Below are 22,227 nucleotides of genomic sequence, written 5' to 3'. Positions count from 1 at the left end.
CTTTCTCAGGAGACTGAAAAGATTCGGCATGAGCCCCCGCATCCTCAGGACCTTCTATCACTGTGCCATTGAGAGCATCCTCACTGGATGCATCACCACCTGGTATGGCAACAGCACCGCCTACAACTGCAAAGCTCTCCAGAGAGTAGTGCGGTGCTCTGAACGGATAATTGGAGGTGAGCTTCCCTCCCTCCAAGACATCTACAGGAAGCGGTGCCTGAGGAAAGCGGGGAGGATCATCAAGGACTCCAGTCACCCCAGCCATAAACTGTTCAGACTACTTCCATCAGGAAGGAGGTTCTGCAGCATCCGGTCCCGTACCAGCAGACTGAGAGACAGCTTCTTCCACCAGGCCATCAGACTGCTGAACACTTCATAGACACCTCAGCTTCACTACTGGAACTTTAACATTATGCACTCCATACTGTACAGTAATGCCACTGTTTTGCACATGTCTCACTCTGTATATTTTATTTAATTTATTTTATATATTTTATTTATTGTTTACTCTATTTAATTTGTAAAATATGTGTACACACACACACACACACGTAGAAAAATATTTAGTATACACATCCAGAAATGCATATACTATTATATATTGTACATATATTTATTAGTTTCAGATGTAGCCATTCTTGTATTTTGCTTGTTTACATTATTGTATTTTGCACACCTCTGTTGCTTGTGAAGCTCGCACACAAGAATTTCACTCACATGTGCTGTACCAATGTACCTGCACATGTGATGTGACAATAAAAGTGATTTGATTTGATTTGATTACATATGGGCCTAGAATCGAAATTCATAAGAGCAAAAATGTCACAGAGGCAGTGATATCCCAAAGCAGCAAACGAAAGCAGCAGTTTAAAATGTAATATTTTTTATTATTTCTTTCAGGAGCTAGGAAAAAAGTAAACCAAATAAATTTAAACATAACTTTGTACATTGCAATTAAGATTACTGGAAAGCAGAGAAATTATGCATTATGGTGAGGGGCACAAGATAACAATGGTCTTGTGTAATCCAGAGTCTTAATCTTAATTGTGTGATCACACAACTCTTTAACTGTGTAATCCAGGAAGCTGGAAGATGTTTCCTTTAAGGACTGAGTCGAGGCTACATGTAGCCCGTGTCTCACGTGGACAATGGATAAATATCGGAGGCAAGATTTCTGGCTCCAGTGTGGCGAATTCAGCTCCTTCAGAGTTTTGCATTTTCTCAGTGATGATGTAACACTCAAAATAATCTTACAATGTTGACAATATAAAATAAGCAAATTACAGATGGTAATTACAGATGAATTAAGCAATGACACCACGCTTCTTCAGCTAAGGTGCAAAATGGGCTTAAGGATAGGCATGCTGTTAAAAAGGAAAAAAAAGAAAGAAGAAAAAACAAAGCTAGAATAATCTTCATTTGTGGAAACCACATTATACTGAGTGATCTTAAACATCAGTCCAAATTACAAAAAAAGAAAAGAAAAAAAAAGAAAGAAATAAAGGAAAAACAAAAAACACAAAAATAACTTACGGTAAATACAAAGTAAATTCAAACCTTTAACTACATGGGTGGTGTAATGAAAATTTTACAACTTGGTTATTTTGCTTTTACTTAAAATAAATGTGTATTTTGTCGAACGTGAACTCTTGGGTGTGATACAACTATTCAAGTGTCAAAAGGTTGGGTGCGTTTCACCCACATCATGGCAGAAAAGGGCTAACAAGCCTCAAACAGAACTCTTATTTTTATCAAAGGTACTCGCAGCAGACATAACCTCCTATCGTACATCATCATTTGAACGACCCTGTCTGGAGGACAGAGCCCAGAGGAAGCCCTTCAAGTATTTTCTTCTCTGCCCAGTCAAATCAAAATGGTTTCTGCACAATTATCAAATAACGATGAACCCCAAAAGAAGAAAAAAAAACCCATTAGAAAATAAGCAAAACTAAAACAAGAATCATACAAAGGTATTAATTAAGGAACGTTTCTTCACTTTGAGAGATTGTAATTGCTTAACAAGTCCTGCGGGGGCGCTGTGGACCGTATTATTGGAGCTGAGGAACTTTGGACAAAAACTAGTAAATGAGTAGCGGAGTACGGCTTCGACTATTTCCACGCGTTTGCAGTCTGCGAGATTGACGAGCGAGAGGGGATCATGTCCAGCAGGTACTCCCTCTGGCGAGCGTCCACTGTGGCTGATGTCTTGTGACCCGTCAGGCTGGGGTTCACGTAGGCCATGGTCACTCCTGTGAACATGCAGCAGAGCGGCAGGTCAGGTCAGGGCGTGGAAAAGAACTGCGGCGTTACGTCTAATGACTTCGAAAAACACTGTATGATTGTGTAACACCTGAATGTAAAGCCACCCACGGCCCCATAACGCACGGACAGACACCAAGGAAAAACGAATGAGAGTTATGCGCTAATCTAACACACAGTAGTGAGACCCAGGAAAAAGTATTAAAACCACCAAACTGAGGGATTACAGCAGGAAAACAGATTAATTTCCAGAAGGGGTGGGGGTGGGGTGGGGGGTGCCTTGTCCGAAAACATTTCCTATTCGTCATTTTCTTTCTAATGTGTAAGATTACAGTGATCACAATTTTTTTCTCTTTAGAAAGAAGACAAATTAATGATAAAAATAAAAAAAAAGTTGGATTTGGGGTGTCAAAGGATTGCTTTTGGACCAGACAGGAATTTGAGAGAGAGCAGATGTCAGGCGTCAGAGTTGGGCTGGTATTAATGCGAGTCTACCTGTGTTGCTGCTGCTCTGCTTCTTCCATGCAGTGGATGAGGCACTACCTCCGCTGATAATCCTGTGGCCGCGGATTCCACTGCTGCTCACCTTTGAACTCTGCACAGAGCGGTGGGAAACATGGGCGTGCTTACCTGGCCGGCTGACCAAAGCCGCGGCCGCCACTGCGCTCTGCAGCTGGGAGGAGGAGGAAAAGGAGTGGGGGATGCCTCTCACCCCCACTGATGAGACACCGTGGGACAGGTGGCCCTGTGAGCTCTGAGGGAGGTTGGGAGACACAAAAAGGCTGTTTGAGCTACGGCAGCTTTGACTCTACAGGTGTTCTCTGAAAAAAAGAGAACAAAACCTGATTCCAACCTGCTTGATGGAGTGATGATGAATGAGGTTTCCTCGGCTGGCCTGGTGGTGGTGCTGGAGGGAGGACACTCTGGCCTGAACTTGCTTCAGCTGCTGAGCCACCAGATGCTCTGCCTTCAGTGATGAAGAGGCAGATGAAGCGGATGATGAGGTACTGTGGGAGACTGGTGAGGATGTCTGCTGAATTATACGCTGCTCTATTTCTTGCTCTTGCTGCAGTGCTTTGACAAAGGCGGCTTTCAGCCTATTGGTATGCTCAGCTTTCAAAGCCTTTTTCTGGTTAGATGACATGCAGTCTTCACAGAGCACCGCCCCGCCTTTCGTCTTGTCCTGCCTCCAACGGCAGGTGAAGTCAGTGTTGCACTGGCTGCAGATGAAAGGCTCTCTGATGGTGGGCTTGGGCAGGGCTACACCCGTTTTTCCTGGTTGGAAACAGAGACAGGAAGCCCAGAGGCAATGAGCAAAGACAGAGCAGTGTGGCATCAAATAAGCACTGAAGAAAAACAGACACAAGCAGACAGATATTTAAATCCTGGGTGATAGTGGAGATGTCTTCACTCGGAAGGAACAATAGAAACAAAAATAAGCAGGCCAATTAGTAACAGGGGGAGGACAGCAACTAATCGCTATTTTCATTTTCATTACTGAGGAACATGACAGTTATTTTCCTAATTAATCAGTTAATTGCTTGCTTGCCCCAAAATGTCTATCAATATTTCCCAAAGCTGATCGTGATACCACAAAATTACTGTGTAGCCAGAGATACTCGTTTTACTACCATACAAAATAAAAAGAACAAACTGTTAAAACCCAATTGCTGCAAAAGGAGACCGATTGGCAACCCTGATTATGAATGCCTTTAGTGATCACGTCTCATTATTTTTCTGTTGAACCACAGCTCAGTTCACCTCTATAACAACAAAACAAAGCAAAGCACCAAAAGCTAAAAATCCACACATACCTCTGTGGATGGTATCCAGCAGATTCTGCACCACCTCTTCCAGTCCCACCAGGTAGATGAATTCATTATTGGCTGCAGAGGGCAGGAAGTTGAACTCTGGGGCAGGTGGCTTGGGTGGAGGGATCTCCAAGAGTGTCTTCTCCAGTTGCTTCCGCAGAGCGAGTTTAGCTGCAGCCTGACGGCTTGCCGGAGAGTCATTCAGACCCACCACAGACACACCGCTTCCTAGGGAAGAGCCCTTCAAACTGGATGAAGAGGCCTGCGTAAACAAGCAAAGACAGGAAGAAACACATGGTGTAAATATTCAGCCCCGACCACAATAGTGTCTCAAAGCTCTGTCACAATGTATTTCACATTTGTGCCAATGTCAAATATAACACAATACAAAAAAACCTAACTCATCTGATGATCTGACTACAAAAATACCTGCTATTTATCAAAGATGCTGACTTCACACACACCTGGTTGGTCAACCTACTTTATTCCCCGTTCTCCAGAAAAAGTCTGTTATGGGTGACTGTGCCATGTTCTCCTGAAGTCAGAAGTGTCCTGTTTAAGAGGCACCGACCTAACGGCCAACTGTCCTGGCCAGAGGACCCTTCTCTGCGATTGGTTAGCCTGGCTCAAAATGAACTCTCCATTGCAGTAACTACACATTCTGAACAGTCTAATCTAGGTTTCAAATTTATTGCTTCAGTAGCAAGGCTAAGCTGGTCAAATGAGTGATGAAGCGCATCATCTGCCTGAGCACAGTTTGTGAGTCTGAGCATCAACAGGCTTCAGAGTTTTTATTCGAACGATACATTAATCAATTTCTTCGAAATTTAATTGAGGACTGGGAGAACTTGCTGTCTGCCACCTAATGCAGCCCTGTGGAAAAATAAGCTGGCAGAACCTCCTTTAGCGGCAATAACGTGATGTAATCATTTTCTGCATGACTTCCTCAGTCTGTCATATTGCTGTGGAGGAATTTTGTCCCATGCTTTCATTTATGCACAGCTCTCTTAAGGTCCCACCGTAGCATTTCACAGTCTGCCTGAGGTCTGGACTTTGACTGGGCCATTGCAACACCTGATTCTTTCCTTTTTCACTCATTCCGTTGTAGATTTGATCATTGTTCTGTTGCATGACACAACTTGAACCAAGCTTTATCTGTCAGATAGACGGCCTCACATTTAGCTCTAGAATACTTTGGTATACAGAAGTGTTCACACTCCACTCAGTGACCAGGAAACCATCACCCCTCCACCAGCGTGCTTCGCAGTTGGTATGCCGATATGCTGTGTTTGGTTTTCGCTAAATATGGTGAAACATTTCCACTTTGACCTTGTCTGTCCAAAGCACATCATTGTTTTTTGAGGTTTCTGAGCATTGCACAGTCTGACCTTGAATTTGCTGGGACGACCACTCCTGAGTAGATTGTGACATTGTGTGTGTTCACACACACATCTGAATGCTCCACACCAGCAAACTGCCAAAACCCGTTTTCATAAAGGTGCTCACGCTTACTGATGATCAATTAACCAAGTGCATCTGATCAGGCTGCTACATGCCTTCTGAATTTCTATTGAAATGGGCAGTGTTCATTTTCACACGACTGTACATCTACAGGCTGACGGTACATCTTAGTCAACCTGTTTCCCCTACAAGTAACAGTTTCCATTAACAGCCCGGCTTCCTATGGACTGGTAGATAAGGGTTCTTATTTGTTTTATTTTCAAAACTAAATGTGAGCTAACCAACCGTTTAGACTTCACTTTTTGTACATTCTGCACACTTGATTGCACCTCAGCGCTGTAGATAATCAATGAAAGAAAGTAGTTATTGAGTGAACCATTCAAGATTTCTGACTGAATTCCCATCAGTTAAATTTAGGATTCTTTGTGATATTAAATGCTGAAGGCAACACATACACCAACGTGCAGTGGCTACAGCTTTCTCAGTTATAATCAGGAGCAATTTGAACTCTACACATATCAAATTTAGACAAAGTAACAAAACTTTAACTTCATGGTATAATACATCCTACGCTTCCAGCCTGGAAGAGTGAATCACTTCTCTGCCCACTCTTGTTTTTTTTTTTTTACATTGAGGGACCGGTGACATACTAACCAGCGTGCTGCCGACTCTGATGAGGCCTGGTTGGATCATTCCTCTCTGGCCCTGGGCGTCAGAGTTCCGGGGACCCAACAGCAGAGGAGGAGGACCAGACCCCGAGCCTCCAGAGGCAGCCAGCTGTTGCTGCTGCTGCTGGCGGAGAGCCTGAATCTGCTGTGGAGACACAGAGATGGGCTAACCACGACAATGAGAGGGGCAACACAGACATAAAGGTAGCGGAGGACGAGGAAAGGACATCAAAAAGCACCAAAGCAAAGAACACACAGAAAGAGAGGAAGGCGCAAAGAGAGAACATAAGTCCTACGTTTAAATATAACCTTTTCCCTATAGTCTGTCTCCTTAGAGCAAAAGACAACACTACCACGAAACACCTTCAGGCTATAATTAACTTGACAAGGATGAGTTTTCCCATGACTCACCTGTGCCCCTCTAACCAGAGGTGGCATGATGATCTGGGAGCCATGTTTAGACGATATCTGCTGCCCTCCTCTCACCAGGGGTGGAGGGATGACAGTACCCGAACTCCTCCCTGTCAAAATCTGGTTTAAAGAAGAAAAAGAAAAAACACACCGTGAGAAGTGGCATCAACTATAGTGCAAATGTGCTTTCAAACAAATAATGTGCATGTGTGATATTAATGTATTAACCTGTGGAGAGCCTTTACTGCTTGCAATTGTTCCTCGAATTAGAGGAGGAGGAGCAGATGAGCCAGATAAACCTGAGGGCTGAAAAACAACGTACAGAGATATTAAACTGAAACGATGCTTCACTCTGCTGAACAGCACAAGCTTAGATGAACCAAATCGCATCGTCAATCAACATAGAAACAGCGGCTGTCCCTGACAACGACATGAACTGCATGTAACACATGGTTTATCTGCACCATCAAGGCATCACCTGCATTATTCAACAGTTATCATGGCTTTAACCTATATATTTGAATAAAACCTGACCGAGAGTCGTTATCACTTTTTAAAATCGTTTATTTATTTTGTTATGTAATAATTATGAGGCTGTTGTCATGGTTACTGTCAGTTTTACTTAATAGAAGTTGCAGATTTGTGTGGTTTGTTGTGTCATCTTTCTGTAACCAACGTTTTTCATAAATGTATTTAATCACATAGTCTGTATGTAAACAACAGATTCCTACCACAGTGACATGAGCCGTTGGACAGTGCTCTGCTGTTTGCAGCATTTTGGATTCATCCGATTTCATTTTGGATGGATTTGACACATAAATCAAAGACACTGCACGCTCATGCAGTAGCAACCCTAACGTATACATCACAAAATGAACATTGTGTTCCTCCCCCAGCCCCTCTGCTGGACATTAGAAAGAATGCAGGTTTTAGCCACTTCTGCATTGGCTTCACATTTTCGACCCATCTTTTCTCTGCCTTCTGTGCACCACCTTTGACAAGTTTGACTTTAGTCATTTACAACAAATTATCATCAAATGAAAAAGAAAATGTGCAGACGACTCGTATAATCTGAAGCTGTAGGTGAGAGATTGTAGGAGAGGCTTTTAATGCTAAGGGCCAATTTGTAGCTGCTGTTGCTTCCTTACAAACTCACACAACTTTTAGACTTGACTTATTTTTCTAACCTGATGCGTGTAACACAATACTGAAAATTCAATAAATGAATTAAAATACTCTGAATATAATGAACTAGCGGGCTGATGTCATATGTGTTAGCCAAATGACCGTACATTAAATCAGCTCAACCTAGAAATCATCCAACACTGAACACACCTTTGACCTCCCAACTGGCTCAGTCACATGAGTGACAGGAACCCCCTTGCCTCTGCTGACTGTATTGAATTTTCACATAGGCTACCAATTGCAAGTTGGGGTTATTAAAAGAGCTTTATTGTGTTGCACACCCATGACCACTTTTGATCGCAAAGTGATTGCACAGGTCACCTGATACGAGGCAAACCTTTCTGCAAACAGTTGCAGTCTAACTCTCAGAGAGTCGAAGGTTGGCAAATAACTGCCGTCTGATTTATACATGCATCAATCTGAACAAGTTTTGTCAATGAGCACACTCAGGGGACTCGACTCAGCTGGTTATATTCTTATTGAACAGGAAGTCTGCTGAGCACAAATGTTAAAGAGTTAAAGTGAGTTTTTTGTTTAGTTTTTTTTATGTAGAGGGCAACAAATGTGATTTTCAATGATTTATCACTGTTAATTGCTGTATTATCAGAAACCGATACAATTGCCAACATGAACACATTCAAATGCAGTCAGACTGACTGTATTATGGTAACATTTATGGGAGATTTTAGTGACAGCGTTGGGATACTTCACAATCCACAGAAAACTGTGCAGGAACTATAAGAGAATCACTAAAGATCAATGACCTGTTGGCAGATTTGTAATATTATCCCATCAATATCCATCCCTACACGTGGAAGAGTGCAATGATGTGTTGATGTGGGCGAAAGCTGCTAGTTACCTTCTGCAGAGTGTCCCTCTGAATTTGGCTCTGACGCAGTTTCTTCAGCAGCACGAGCTTGGCCTCCTCCAGTCTCAGCTCCTCCTTCAGCTGCTTAATGATACGCTCCCTCTCAGCTGGGCTGCTCTTCTACATTCAACAGAGCACAGCGGCACTTACACCACGCACGTTACAAAAAAAATGAAATCCCTTCAGGTGACTCAACATCCCCTGATTCCTCTGAGTCCTCAATCCACCTCTAACCACACAGTGCAACATCTCTGAGGTCCAAACTTGCACCCTCAGTACTAAAATCTATAAAAGCTCACAGCTAAGTGAGTCTCGAGCTCTCTCTTCCAATGCACGATTTCTGACTTTGGTCTCTCACCATGAGCAAGTCCGTGTCCAGCTCTTTAAAGTGGCTGAGCCCGTTCATCGGTGGACTAGGGGAGTCATTATCTGACAAAATGATGACGTCATCATCTTCAGGGGATGGAGGGCGCTTCTCTCTTTTTATAATCCTGGACAAAAAAAAACAAAACAAAAATGTTAATAACAGCATTTAAATTGATGTTTCTGTCCGGATTACATCCAGTGTGTTCCTTCAGTACTTTGAGGGATGTTATAAACTCCACAGCTTGACCATTTCACTTCTTTCTATCATCTCTCTATTCTAGTCAAAATTCAGAAGATGCATCATTTGAATGTGTTGTGCATGAATGTGTATACTCTTGAAACATCAGCATCCCCAGTGAAAAATCACAAATGTGATTTGAGTTTAAAGACAGGATTTAGCTGTGCCGTTCGAGTTCGCAGTGGCAGATCCGGATAGGTTGAGAAGCTTCAGAACGTGTATGGCGGTTTGAAAGAAGATAAAGCACAACTCGACCGCTTCAAGTATTGGCAGCCATTACTAATGCCTGTATTTAAGGAGGTCTGCGCCTCAACCACAAATATAATTTATGACCACAGGTTTATCCTCTTCGCTGTAATCTAACAAGTCCAGACAGCGCTCCGCACAGCTTCTATTCATGTCGAAGGTTTACCAGCAACAAGGGGAACAGGCTTAAATGCCAAGGAGGGGCAAGGTGTGACTGACTTAAAGCTCCGGTGAAGGTCTTTAAGTCACAATGAAACGGCTGCTTGAGAGCACGCATTTCCTGTTGAAACAGGATACTGTGGGCAGGCGTTTGAAGCATTTAGAGTTGACCTGCATTCGCGTAAACTCGTCACACAAGGCACGCTAAGGAAATCTTGGAGAATTTTGGGATCAGTCATCACTTTTATCTACAAAACCACATCGTTATGCACGTTTTACTCATGGCCTCCCCTCCAAACACTTACAGCTCCTACTGCAAAGTGACTAGTTGAGCTGCAGGCTATATGTGAGAGTAGATGACCTAAATACTTTGACTAGTGGCACTCAAAGACTGAAGGGCAGGAGGAATGCTCCTGTTAAAATAAGACAGGCCTTATGATTGCACAGATTATGCATTTCTGTGAAGCATAAGAATTTGGTAAAGTCAACAAATGACGACACGCGGCCCGTCTCTTCTCCTCGCCGTCTTTTTCTTTTGTGTGTGTCTGTGTGTTTATTCATGTGTGTATTAGTCTCTCCTGAGGGCTTAGCGCCATCATCACTTCCTGTGGATTAATCACTTCTCTTCCAAAGAAGTCACGTGACCTCAAAGTCATCATCACGTGACACGTTCACTTTTCCTCCCATCTCTCCCCCCCTCCCCCTCCCCTCACTGTTCCTTCCACTGTGGAAACCATGGCAACAACCGGCTGGAACCAGTTTGTGACACACACGGCTTCATTTTGTGTTCGGGGAGTTTTTAGGGTTCAGGTGGTGGAGAGGGGGGAAAATGGAGGTAGAGCAAAAGTTCAGCATCACCTCTGAGCCACAAACACACTAACACACACACGCAGCAGGATTACAAAAGTAACTTTGAAACATTTTTAGCCTGTTCATATTCAAACAAGGTGCCATTTGTCCTTTTCTAAAACCCCATAAGTGGGTTTTTAGAACAAAAAGTCTAGACGAGGAGCCGGCAGTGCTTCAGAAAAGCCACAAGGCACCTTCACATTATTATTTTTGTGCTTGTCACAAGTGAACAGAGTTTACTGTGAACCGTTTCTCACCCTTTGGTGGTGCTCATGTCCACGGGCTGCTCTCCTGTCTGAACTTCAACCTTAATAGTGGCCTTTACTTCCCCTGCGGCCAGCATGCCGCCGGACGCCTTTGGCTCCGCCTGCCGGACGCGGCTCCTTGTATCCATTGCCCTTGCTTTGTCATTGCAGTCAGTCCGATTGTCTGAGCCGGGTTCGACCACCTCCTGTCTCTGGGACCAATTCCGATCATCCTTCACCGGCTGGGAGGTCAAGGGTAACACTAAAGATAACGGCAAAGGGCTCTGATCCTGCTCCTGCTCCTTGTCATGCTCTAATCCGGGCCTAGTCCGGCTCTGACCATCCTGTGCCAGAATAAGGTCAGGCTTAGGTTTAGTTGGTGTCTGCGTTGGCGATTCAGACGGGTCCAGTTTAGGTTTTTTGCTTTCATTGTCGGCATCGGAGGTTTCTACAGACTGTGGGGCAGCCTCCCTCTCCAGCGCCCTCTTCTGGCTGCGTGTCTGGCGGACAGCCTCCTCAGACATCCCCTGTAAATAGAAAGAAGAAGAATAACAGTGTTACGTGACGTGTTCAATAGTCAAGCAGGATCCCAAAATGACACGAAAACAAAAAAAGTTTACATTGAAAATAGGGAGCATAAAAACTCCAGTAAAAGGAAATGTCCATTTTTATTGTATGAAGTTGGAAAACACCACTTAGGTATATTTAAGATTCTACTCAGTCAAAAAAACAGAACTTTTAAAATCATATTTCCATTTCCAAAAGAACTGAAAGTGAAAGTCCTTGTATTTAATTTACATTACCCATTTATAGTCACATGCTTATGGCCTACATCAGGGTCAACGTAAAGATATATTTATAAAAATAAAAACTTTAAAAAATGTGAATAAACTACCTCAAAGTGTTTTGAGTGGATATGTCTGATGTTGGGTGAGACAAAATTTAAACACCACCCCTCAGCTGCACTTTTCCAGCTCATGGCTGCGTCACATACCACCTTGTTTTCCACTGGACACTCCCTTTTTGCCTTGACTGACTATGATCGTATGATATTAGGCACAGCCGTATTGCCGCCTCATTGGCAGATCTTTATGTGACTTTACACTTGCCAGCCCTTTTTAACTTCTCATTAACACTGTTATCTAATCACTCAACACGGCAGCGACTCAGTTTATTTAGGCATGTACACATGGTCAAGACAATCTGCTGAAGTTCAAACTGAGAATCAGATTGAGAAAGAAAGGGGATTTAAGTAACTTTGAATGTAACGTTGCTGTTGCTCCCAGAGGGGTTGGCCTGAGTATTTCAGAAACTGCTGGGATTTTCCTACACAACCATTTCTAGTGTTTACAGAGAATGGTCCGAAAAAGAGAAAATATCCCGTGGGCAGCAGTTCTCGGAGTAAAAATGCGTTGTTAATGCCAGAGGTCAGAGGAGAATGGCCAGACTGCTTTGAGCTGACAGGAAAGCAACACTAACTTGTTACAACCAAGGTATGCAGAGGATCTCTGAATGCACAACATATCAAACCTTCGAGCAGATTTGATACAGCAGCAGAAGACCACACCGGGTGAATCTAAGAACAGTAAACTGAGACGTCACACAGGATCACTGAAAGTGCACAATAGGAGGCTGCCTGGTTCTATGAGGCTCGATTTCTGTTTCAGCAATCAGATGGTGGGGTCAGACTAAATAACATGAAAGCATTGAACCATCCTGCCTTATACCACTGATTCACAGTGGTCATAGAGTAATGGTATGGAGGATATTCTCTTGGCACGCTTTGGATCCCACAGTATTAACTGAGCATGGCTTAATTTTATGATCAGTGTACCCTTATACAAAGCTCAAATAAAAGCTCAAACTGGTTTCTGACTGGTTAAACATGACAATCAGTTCACTGAACGGGAGGGGGGGTGTCACATCATGGATGTGTAGCTACAAAAATCTACAGCAACTGTGTGACACATCAGTATGGCCCAAAATCTGAGGAATGTTTCCAAAAGACAGACAGACTACACTCGCAAATTGGATGTATTGAAGTGTTCTGTCAGTGACTGGTTGTTTTCCATTTCATCTATTCTGCATTTATCCTATTGAGCGTGTAGTGTTTGATGTTTTACAGTGACCCTGATGCGAGCTATAAGGTAAAATATGTCGGCCAATTAATAAAGTGCTGCCGGAACTTTAATTTCTTCTGATCGCACATCCTTAATGTGGTAATCTCAGGCACACAGCTCTGACTGCAAGCGCAGCAGCCTCACCCAGCTGCTCTTCAAACTTCCTGTTAGTGAGGGGCAGCCAATCAGAAGAAAGCTATCTTATAAGGAAAGGTGATAAAACAGCTTATTTCAGACAGTGGATGAATTGAGGGGCTGCACCAAGGCACAGAGTAAGACAGATAAAGGTTATGATGAACTGTGAGAAGAAAAATAACAGAGCCCCTTTTATTTAGGCTCTAGTCCAAGTCACATGTCATTCTCACAAGGCTAACACGGTAGGAGAAACCTGCAGGTCTATTACCCAATAATAAATTAAGGCGTCTATTTTACCCCAACTGCATTTGCGATTGTCCTCGTGTCGTTCAATAATGACGCAGACAAGACTGACCTTGAACCAGCTGCAGGGGACATGCTCTAAAAATGGCACCCAGACAAAACATCTTGGATTATCACGGTCACATAGCCAAGATGTTGACTCAAGTATAATTCCAAAACATCCCATTCTCCAAATCTCAGTCTAAACTAAAAGCCAGGAGAAAGGGGGACACTAGGAAAAATATGGGCGTACTCAGAAAGTGCTCAAGTGTTCAGGGCAAAATAGAAAATCAAAAAAATGCACTCGAGAGAAGCAGAAAGGTCTTTTGAAAGACTGCAAAGAGAAAAAAAAAATGCTGCAGAGAGATAAAACATCTATGACAACATCGTAATCAAATCAGAGTTAAAGGGACTTGGGGTAGAGCGAAAATTCACTGGAGCATGAATTCTGTTCAAATATTCATAACAACTCATGAATCCACATATTTTAGAAATGTACGTATTCACGTGGAGGGATTTTTCATTGGCTGCGAGGAGCTCACGATGCGTATACAACTCTTTCTGAGTGGTGCACCATATCCATTACTGTCCAATATCCCCTGAACACCAGATTCAATCCCCACCAGATGTTGACATGGCAGCGGTAGTGGAGATGAGGACATACAGCGGCTCGCTCTGTCAGGCGGACGAGCATTACAGAGTGCACTTGTGCCCTCGCAGAAGTGCACCAGTACATGGCACATAGTGTCACACATTATCCCTACAGTAGCTGCTCTGAATCACTCAGAGTCGGGTCAGAAACGAGAGCGGACGCACGGGAAGACGGCAGATACTCCACATCAGTCAATACATGCTGATGGTTTTGATAATGGCCTATCAAACTGTTTGGCTGTACATCTCTGATGCACTTTTCATATCAGTGGATATTGACCCATTTATCCATAATAGCATCCTGTGCACTAAGAAAAGACTTACAAAAGGGTCAATCATCCCACTGATGACTCTGGATTTGGGCACGTGCCTCTGAGGTGTTTTCTGCCCCATCAAGTACACACGATGCTGTATTATCTAAACACCAATATGCCTAAATATAGGTATACTGTGCAATTATAAGGACAGAATATGACTCATAATTTCCATTACTAGTGGTGCTGATTATGCCGCGGACTTACATACTGTAGTTTGGTACAAGAATGATGCTGGTGATATGATCACAAAGGATTTACTCAGAAATTTTTATATCCAGAGCAATAGCAAAAAGCCAGGTAAGGCTCGCTATTGTTCACTGTGTACACACTCATTGAATTGGTTATTATTGAATGTGTAAAAAGGCAAATGTTGATCCATATGGCATGCTACACACAGAGAGTAGACAACCTGTGCTCAAAGTTCACAGGATCTCAAACAGACAGCACATTCAGAGATGCACAAAGGATCTTGCTCTCTGCTGGAAGAGCATGAAGAAGCAGCAGCGCACCGCAGTTATGTACTTATGCATATTTATGTCTTTATGTTACAGAATCAAGAGCCAGTCCTCCCAGGACTGTGGAGGCCCTCAGTCTGCCCAGCGACGCGCCACAGGAAGCTACGTTCCTTTTTTTGTTTTGTTTTTTTGGAAGGGTGTGGGAAGGGGGGGGGGGGGGGGGGTTTCGCTACAATTAACCCTTACAACCTGGAGTACTTCTCCGTGACACACACCGTATGCGCTTCCAACCCCTCCTCCCCTTCCTGTTCTCACAACGGCTATGGCGGCGAGCAATGAGCGCACTTAATGTATCCATCATGCGCACATACAAAATGCACGCAGGGTGACAATGCAGCATGCAGAGCAATCACCTGATAGCAGAGAGCTGACTAAGTTTTTATAATACTCTGACATCACTGAGACACACATGACATGACCCTTCCCAGGATTCAGTGGGACACACAAAGCACTTTTCCTGAGAACCGGTTTAAACCGGTTAGCTTGTGTGTGTGTGTGTATGTGTGTGTGACTCTGTCAGTGTGTGTGTGTGTGTGTGACTCTGTCAGTGTGTGTGTGTGTGTGTGTGTGTGTGTGTGTGTGTGTGTGTGTGTGTGTGACAGAGAGAAGCTGAAGCTGGTTTTAACCCTTCAGGTGCTGGAGCAGGCGCAGGGCTTCCACACTGACGGCCATTATACAGTGTGTGCGTATGTGTGTTTGTGTGTGTGGTGTGGCGGGGGTGGGGTGTTGTGATGACATTATTAATTTCTGGCGCATATAGCTGTGAAATGATGCTGCTGGAAGGAATTAGACATGGGGAACGCCACCCATCCCCGCACCAACCTTACACGGGCACTGACCCCATCTTTGTAATGGGGGATCTTTAATGGCTGGCAGGTTTCACATTTCATCTTCATGGCAGTTTACACACACAATTCCTTCAAACCCTCTTCGCACACACACACACACACACACACACGGTGGAGCATACCACCTCCCACCCAAGAACTTGACATCACATGCAACCAGTGCAAAACCTCTGAAAGCAACCGAAAGCAAAACTGAACTTTACATGTCTCACAAATTCAGGCTATATAGCCAAACTTAACTGCTCACTTTTCACACACACACACGCACACACACACAAAGAGGAAAAGCTACACTGTCCACTTCAATATTACACTTGTTACAGCAGCAGGCGGAGTGATTAGTGTCATGGTATGATCTGAATCACATTGTATACAACATTATCCTGTTAAATATTCAAATCAGATGGAAATCCTCAAACAGCATTAAACGACACTGCAAAGACTTGACAGCACAGCGAGAGATCGCGCTCATAATTCTCACGGGCTGGGCTGACTGGTTGATTGTCACTTCTTTAGTACATTTTCACCAGACCAAAAGTTTACCATCTGCATTTCTTCCCAAAGTAGAAACATTCACTTGATTTCGACCAGAAGCTGCACTGTCCCTTTGGTGTCTGGTGAAAAGAAGTTACATTTTTCTGTCCTTGAATGATAACGCCATTTTTCCCCCACTAGTACCTACTCGACTCAACTCTACTCGACACTTAGGTGGTAGTACCTGGTACTTTGCTAGTATCTACTTAGCCAGGGTTCTAAGCGAGCTGAAAATGTAATGTCAACAGACTGCATGCCACTGACTGGCCAGAGAGTGATGTCATTGGATGAGTCATGAGAGAGACTCCTTTGCAAGAATCAAACTCGCCATTTTTGAACCCCGGATACAAGGAAAAAGACTCCACACTAACCGACACTCTCCACCAACGACGATTGTTGTGTTGTTTTGTGCCGCATACTCACAGTGTGATGGCATTCAATTGTAATGGAAAACGACCGAAACCTATTCGAGTCGAGCAGAGTAGGTGCTAATCTAAAAGAGCCACATGAGCCACCCAACTGAAGCCCATTAGATATTAGACAAAAACATCTGAAAGCACACTGTCGTTGCATTACTAAAACTCTTTATCAGTGTTTTTAAAAAAGGGTAACATAAATAGCTGTAATTTAATGACATTGAAGAACAAAGTTAATCCAAGATTCTGCAGGTTTTGCAAAATGTAATGTCTTGCAGTTTCGTCCTAAAGCCACAAGTCTGTAATTGTAAAACTAGACTTCAGTTGGTCTTCCAGTTTTACAGGGACACAACAATGTAGGAAAACACGGCATCGCTGCTGCTTTCAGAGACACATTTTCCAAAATGATGACAATTTTGATTTTTTTTCCAATAAAGTTGCCGTGTGCACACTGTGCTTTCCAACATTTAGTTGTGCTTTGGAGGTTTCCATGTGCACACTACAAGAATGCCCACAAGACTGGTCCTCTAACAAGTCCTGCCCATGTCACTATAAGTGACCATTAATGAGAACTGACGTGGCCCATACATCCGTGTAAGACGCCTGACCAACAGTAATACGAACGGCACATATGCAAGTTGACTCAGTGTCCAGAAAGTTGCCAATCCAACTCTGGTCAGCTGTCTCAAATGCCTGATAAACATTTGAATCCTTTTTGTGACATTTCTCCAATCAAACCCAATCATCTCATTAACAACTGGAGTGTAATTAAATCACAGTGATCACTGCCACATTATCAAGTTGCAAAGTGCTACTTTAACATAGCATCAGGTTCCTACCACTATCAGGGTTTTGTCTTCTCTGTCTTTTTCTCCTGCTATGAGGCAGTTATTTATCACACTGATCCTGTCAGCTATCAGTCAATCATCTTCACTCACACCAGCAGCCTTGCTCTCAATTATCACTGATGTCCACCTTTACATGCAGTATGTGTTCAGCACTTTATTTACCCACCGAGAGACCTTTTACCCTGTGAACACATATTTCTACATCACACGGGTGCTTCAGGAAACCGTGCAACTATGCGGCCACTCTACCTTGGAAAACTGCTGAACCAGCAAAGTATTCGTTTCCATTACCTGGTTGCATCTGTCAGAATAACAAATGATAGCAATGATAGTGTCCGTGCACTAACTAAAAAGCAAAACCTTCGCGGCCCCACTCACAATAGAATAATGTCATCGGAGGTGTATGCTTAAATAAGATGTTGCTTTGGAGCTAGTTATGGCCAAAGCTCACTTTTGTGGGTCACTGACTTGCTCAGTTAAATAACTTCAGATCTTGAGAGATCAGAGCTTCACACGGCAGCATCTACACGAAACGGACTGAAAAGGCAATTAGGGAGCAACTTGCTCCACACGTATTTGATGACGTCTCTGATGTTTGACCAAACAGGTCGCCCTGTGACCCCCAGTAGTTATGTGGAGCAGCTCGAAATGTGGCTAGCAGATGACCCTTTACAGAACAGTAGCTGACTGCACAACAGCCCTGAACCAGCCTTGTGTGTCTGTGTGTGTGAGAGAGACATCGCTGGAACAGTGCTTTCTGGAATGGCTGAAAATTCATGCGCTGTTTCTGACTCACTCAGTCTTGTCATTTGAATACAAACAACACAATCACTCTGGGGTGGATAGTACTACTACTACTGCATCACGCTGCAGATGCACAGTTTCTACACAGGAAGGACAGGTAGCTCAACAGCCAAAGCGCTCCCCTCTCCTCTGACTGCCCCCTTCACTAAAGGCAACCTGCACACTGTTGACATGTAAATAATGCTTTACAGGGCCTTTGTTCACACAAACAAGCGAGGGTTCATTCCAGATCACCACAAAGAGGCAATAAAAGTCTCCTAAAAGCAGCAGCTCGCTTTTGCCACAATGCCATCCCCAGCTTACATGGCATGCATGGGACTTTTAAGTGGCTGCATTGTGTTGCAATGAGAACTAACAGAAACTGATAGGAATCGGACAGAAAACCTAGATTTTTTTTATTTTATTTTTTATAGCTGTCTTAGTCTTACAATAGTAGCATTTAACCACATATTTGTAGATTTTTGGATCATTTTCACAAGCAGTCTTAATTTTATAATAATTAATTTTTTAATGAATAAAAGACGATTATGTAGCTTAACAAGGAGAACTTCACTGCAGTAACTCTGATTGTGGCTCACACTTTCAGGCATTAATGCTACTTGGAAAGCAAGTTGATACAAGTCAGCAGACATTAGTCAGCTATGTCCTCTGCAGGTGACGGTATGCAATAAGACGCTGAAAATCAATCAACTGCAAAACTAATTAATTAATTAACCAATTAAAGGCTACACGATCACGACTAAGCAAGAGTAACCAGTGCCGTCACAACACGGCGTCAGTCCGCGTGTGGCTCGCTGCACACACCATGAGCAACGCCGGCTTCCGTCACGTTCAGCCATTAGATATCCCCACGTTTTAAATCCACCTCAGCGCGTCCGCATGAACGGACGGCACGAATTTAGCGGCGAACTGGTGTGACGGCAGAAATCCTGAGCCCACAGCTTTGTCCCGAAGCGCTGCAAAAACTCGTGCTGTGGAAATGTGTGCACGCGCCTGTGTGTGTGCGTGCGTGCTCCTGTCTGGCTGAGAGGAAGAGACAGAGAGGGGAGTGTGTGCGGTGTGTGTGAGAGTGTGTGTGTGTTCAGCTTTAAGAGGAGGAAGACTACGGTTGTCACAGAGAGAAGTAGGAAGATTAGCTACCAGATAGCAGAACCAATACTGGTGCCACGGGGCTTAAAGCGGGCAGCGGCGTCCACCATTAACGTTTCCAGCCGCCAGTACACAGTCCAAAAAACCAAACTCAGCCCTTTAAAAACTAAACCCAGCCCACACTTACATGTGCAACTAGCCGGCTTTTTTATTATTGACACCGCCTCGGAGGAGGTGTGCGTGTTATTAGTTAGCGAGCTAACATTAGCTACATCGCACAAACAAAAACACGAAGCCACTTTTAGCTCGGATAAAGGCACTCGGTGTGTGTGACCACCAGCGGCTGCCGGACACTTTAAGCCAAACTACTGAAAGTCCTCCGAGCCGGGGCAAGCCGCTCGTCAACATGACCCCCACACACAACCAGAACCGAGCCCGAATCGTTGACCTGGCTCGCACCCCCGATGCGGGACAGCCGTCGAGCTCAAAAAGGACCCCCAAACTTTCGCGATACTGCCCTAAAAGTGCGGCTTCAGGAGGCTCACCGGGACGGTTTACCTGTCTGTCCCCTCCCGAGGAAAAACCTTCGAGTCGGAACTCATAAATTTCATCGACCGGCCCACGGACTGAGCCGCCGCCGCCGACGACCGTCGAGCCGCTGGCGATGTAACGTTGTAATCCTTACCTCGTTAAACGACTTCTACCGCACCAAATCAAGTCCAGCCATCACATTTACTCGCCGGTGCTCCTGAGGAAACATTAAATAAAAGAAATTTTGGCTGAGCGAGCCCCCCCTCTTCTCCTCCCCAGTGCTCAACCTTTGGCTCTGCGGAGAAGTGTTACTTTTCAACAGCCCATCAGCTTCTTTATCGTCACAGATAGGTGGAGGAAAACCTGGCTCCTCTCGACGAGTCCGAATAAAAGGCTCCTCTCGATCCCCTCACTAAAAAAACTTCAGCTTCACATAAGTCAACTTACTCGGTAGCTTTGTCTCCCGTTCTTCGCCGATGGTCGACCAAGGAATGTTTAATCTGCAGTTAACCTCGATAAATCGTTGCTTTTTTTGAAATCCAGGGGATATCCTCTTTTTTCGGCCCTCCCCGCTGCCGCGTCTGTTGCCAAATAATGCGCCTCAACACACATGGAGCCGCTGCGTCCTCTTAGTGGGCATGCGCACCTCGCCATACCAGGGCGACCGGATCACATCATGTAAGTCACTGACCACGGAGGGCCAAAGCGGGACGACAATGTCAGGGCCCCCCGGGGTCCCCGGAGTGACCCGTGAGTGTACCAGCAAGTGTACAGATCCCCTCCAATACACACTCACACACGCACACACACTGTTAAAGTACTGACCCATGAATATGTAAAACACCACATATTTCATCCCAAACACTCACTAGCATCCTCTTTGAATCACCACAGCTTCTACGGTGGCTCTAACTCCAAGTCAGGACTCAGCTCACAGATGCCAGAGTGGCTTTATTGCCAGCCTTATGGGCACGGTGACACAAGTAACGCTTCAAACTTAGCATGTGGACAAATAATCAATTTGCACACAAAACAAAGCGGACAGCAGCTGCAAGAGCGAGGAGACAATCCGCTCAACTGCACCCGAGCCCGGACCCTTAAAGGTCTCCAAAGTGCAAGCAAATGCTGATTTATTTCTACTTAAAGTACATTATGAGCTTAATGGGGGTGGTCCTGTTTTATTTCATAATGTTGAATCTGTGCCTGGCAGAGGCGAATGTGACTAAATCGATTTATCAAACCCTTATTTATTAATTTTTTATTTTTTTTTGCTATGTTGTGCTGATGTAGTCCATATAGACACGTATTTAATCACGTCAGTGGTTCATGTTGTCTTTACATGCCTGATTAAAGCTCAGATTGTTCACATTCATACAGTCAGTGAGTGATGCATAGTAAACATGCCACCCAGCAGTTTAATGTTTGCATTGTACATGATGGTTTGCAGGGTTTAATGGGGGGGAGGGCAGCTGCAATCTCCCCCCCCCCCCCCCCCCCCCCCCCCAGACTTAGATAGATGATAGATGTCATGTGGGGAGTAAATATACATATAAATACTCCATAAACACGTTGTCTGCTGAGCTCAGTCTGTGATCTTACACAAGCAAAGTCAGCGCCATGTTTACCTTCAGTGTCTCTACTGCAGAAGTGCATCAGCGTCACATCCTCAGCATCGTGTAATTATCCGGCCTCACATTTGTCTCCCTGACCTCAAATTATGATCTAAGGTAACCATCCTCACTTATCTCCTGATTCAGAGTCACTGTGTGCAGCAGCATGTGATGCAACTCAGAATAGATCCAAGTCCTGAACCCAAACATTAAGGCTATTTGTGTCTCTCTTTACAGTGAAGAAGGTGTGTGTGTGGTGGGTGGGGGGGGCACAGAGGAGGTTTGCTTTAAAGAGCGGTCAGCCAGCCCTGCAGTTAGAATCAGATCCAAACATGCAAGTCCAGAGCACTCTCAGCTGGGTTATACTATGCCAGTGACAGAGTCCCTTCTGTAAAAGCTCCAGCTGGCGTGCTCTTTCATGACAAGACCTGCATCGCTTCAAAGCATCCCTGTGAACTGAACTCATCCTCATTCGTCCACTACCGTGCATATAAATGGACATCCATATGTAAACGTGTGTGTGCCTGGAATACAGCGATCTAAGTACGACAGAAGTCCATAAAGACTGAGCGGGAGCGGGAGTGCTAGCCTCCAGGTGGGTGCAGAGGGGGGTGGTTAGAAGTGCTTTGTCAGCCTCACCCTCCCATTCTTTAAATGACAACAAAAAGAGCTCTCTCTCTAGATGTTGCTGTGTCATCGGGTCTGATTGTTTCTGTCCCCTCATCCCACTGTTCCATCTCCTGAGGCTACAGATTGTCTCG

General features: G+C 44.3%; 1 protein-coding gene across 6 annotated transcripts; it reads right to left on the bottom strand.

Moving 5' to 3' along the window:
* Positions 1 to 866: 866 nt before the first annotated feature.
* LOC120727572 (transcriptional repressor p66 alpha-like) lies at positions 867 to 20,476 on the bottom strand. 6 transcript variants are annotated; one of them, XM_040021916.1, is made up of 11 exons: positions 20,304 to 20,476; positions 10,779 to 11,293; positions 9,022 to 9,154; positions 8,655 to 8,783; positions 6,839 to 6,916; positions 6,611 to 6,730; positions 6,186 to 6,365; positions 4,074 to 4,332; positions 3,113 to 3,534; positions 2,755 to 3,013; positions 867 to 2,249 (listed from the first exon to the last, which is right to left on the bottom strand). In XM_040021916.1, the coding sequence occupies exons 2-11, from the start codon at positions 11,288 to 11,290 to the stop codon at positions 2,110 to 2,112; spliced, it is 2,232 nt and encodes a 743-aa protein (XP_039877850.1). In that variant the 5' UTR covers positions 11,291 to 11,293; positions 20,304 to 20,476; the 3' UTR covers positions 867 to 2,109. The 6 variants fall into 6 exon arrangements, with proteins under 6 accessions (XP_039877850.1, XP_039877855.1, XP_039877854.1 ...); XM_040021921.1 differs by having other exon boundaries at positions 2,890 to 3,013; XM_040021920.1 differs by having other exon boundaries at positions 6,186 to 6,341; positions 20,304 to 20,475.
* Positions 20,477 to 22,227: the final 1,751 nt, after the last annotated feature.

The sequence above is a fragment of the Simochromis diagramma genome, unplaced genomic scaffold (genome assembly GCF_900408965.1).
Source record: "Simochromis diagramma unplaced genomic scaffold, fSimDia1.1 OVJJ01000205.1, whole genome shotgun sequence".
NCBI lineage: Eukaryota > Metazoa > Chordata > Actinopteri > Cichliformes > Cichlidae > Simochromis > Simochromis diagramma.
Note: the sequence above shows the minus strand (reverse complement) of the source record. Positions and strands in the feature narration are given on the sequence as shown.

Bases quoted from the DNA above. Each gene is read 5' to 3' on its own strand.
- LOC120727572 (XM_040021916.1), bottom strand. From the start codon at position 11,290: ATGTCTGAGGAGGCTGTCCGCCAGACACGCAGCCAGAAGAGGGCGCTG. The intron at 4,333-6,185 runs GTTAGTATGTCA...TTGTTTACGCAG, and splicing joins TCAGAGTCGGCAGCACGCTG to GCCTCTTCATCCAGTTTGAA. The intron at 2,250-2,754 runs GTAGACTCGCAT...GCATGTTCACAG, and splicing joins GCAGAGCAGCAGCAACACAG to GAGTGACCATGGCCTACGTG.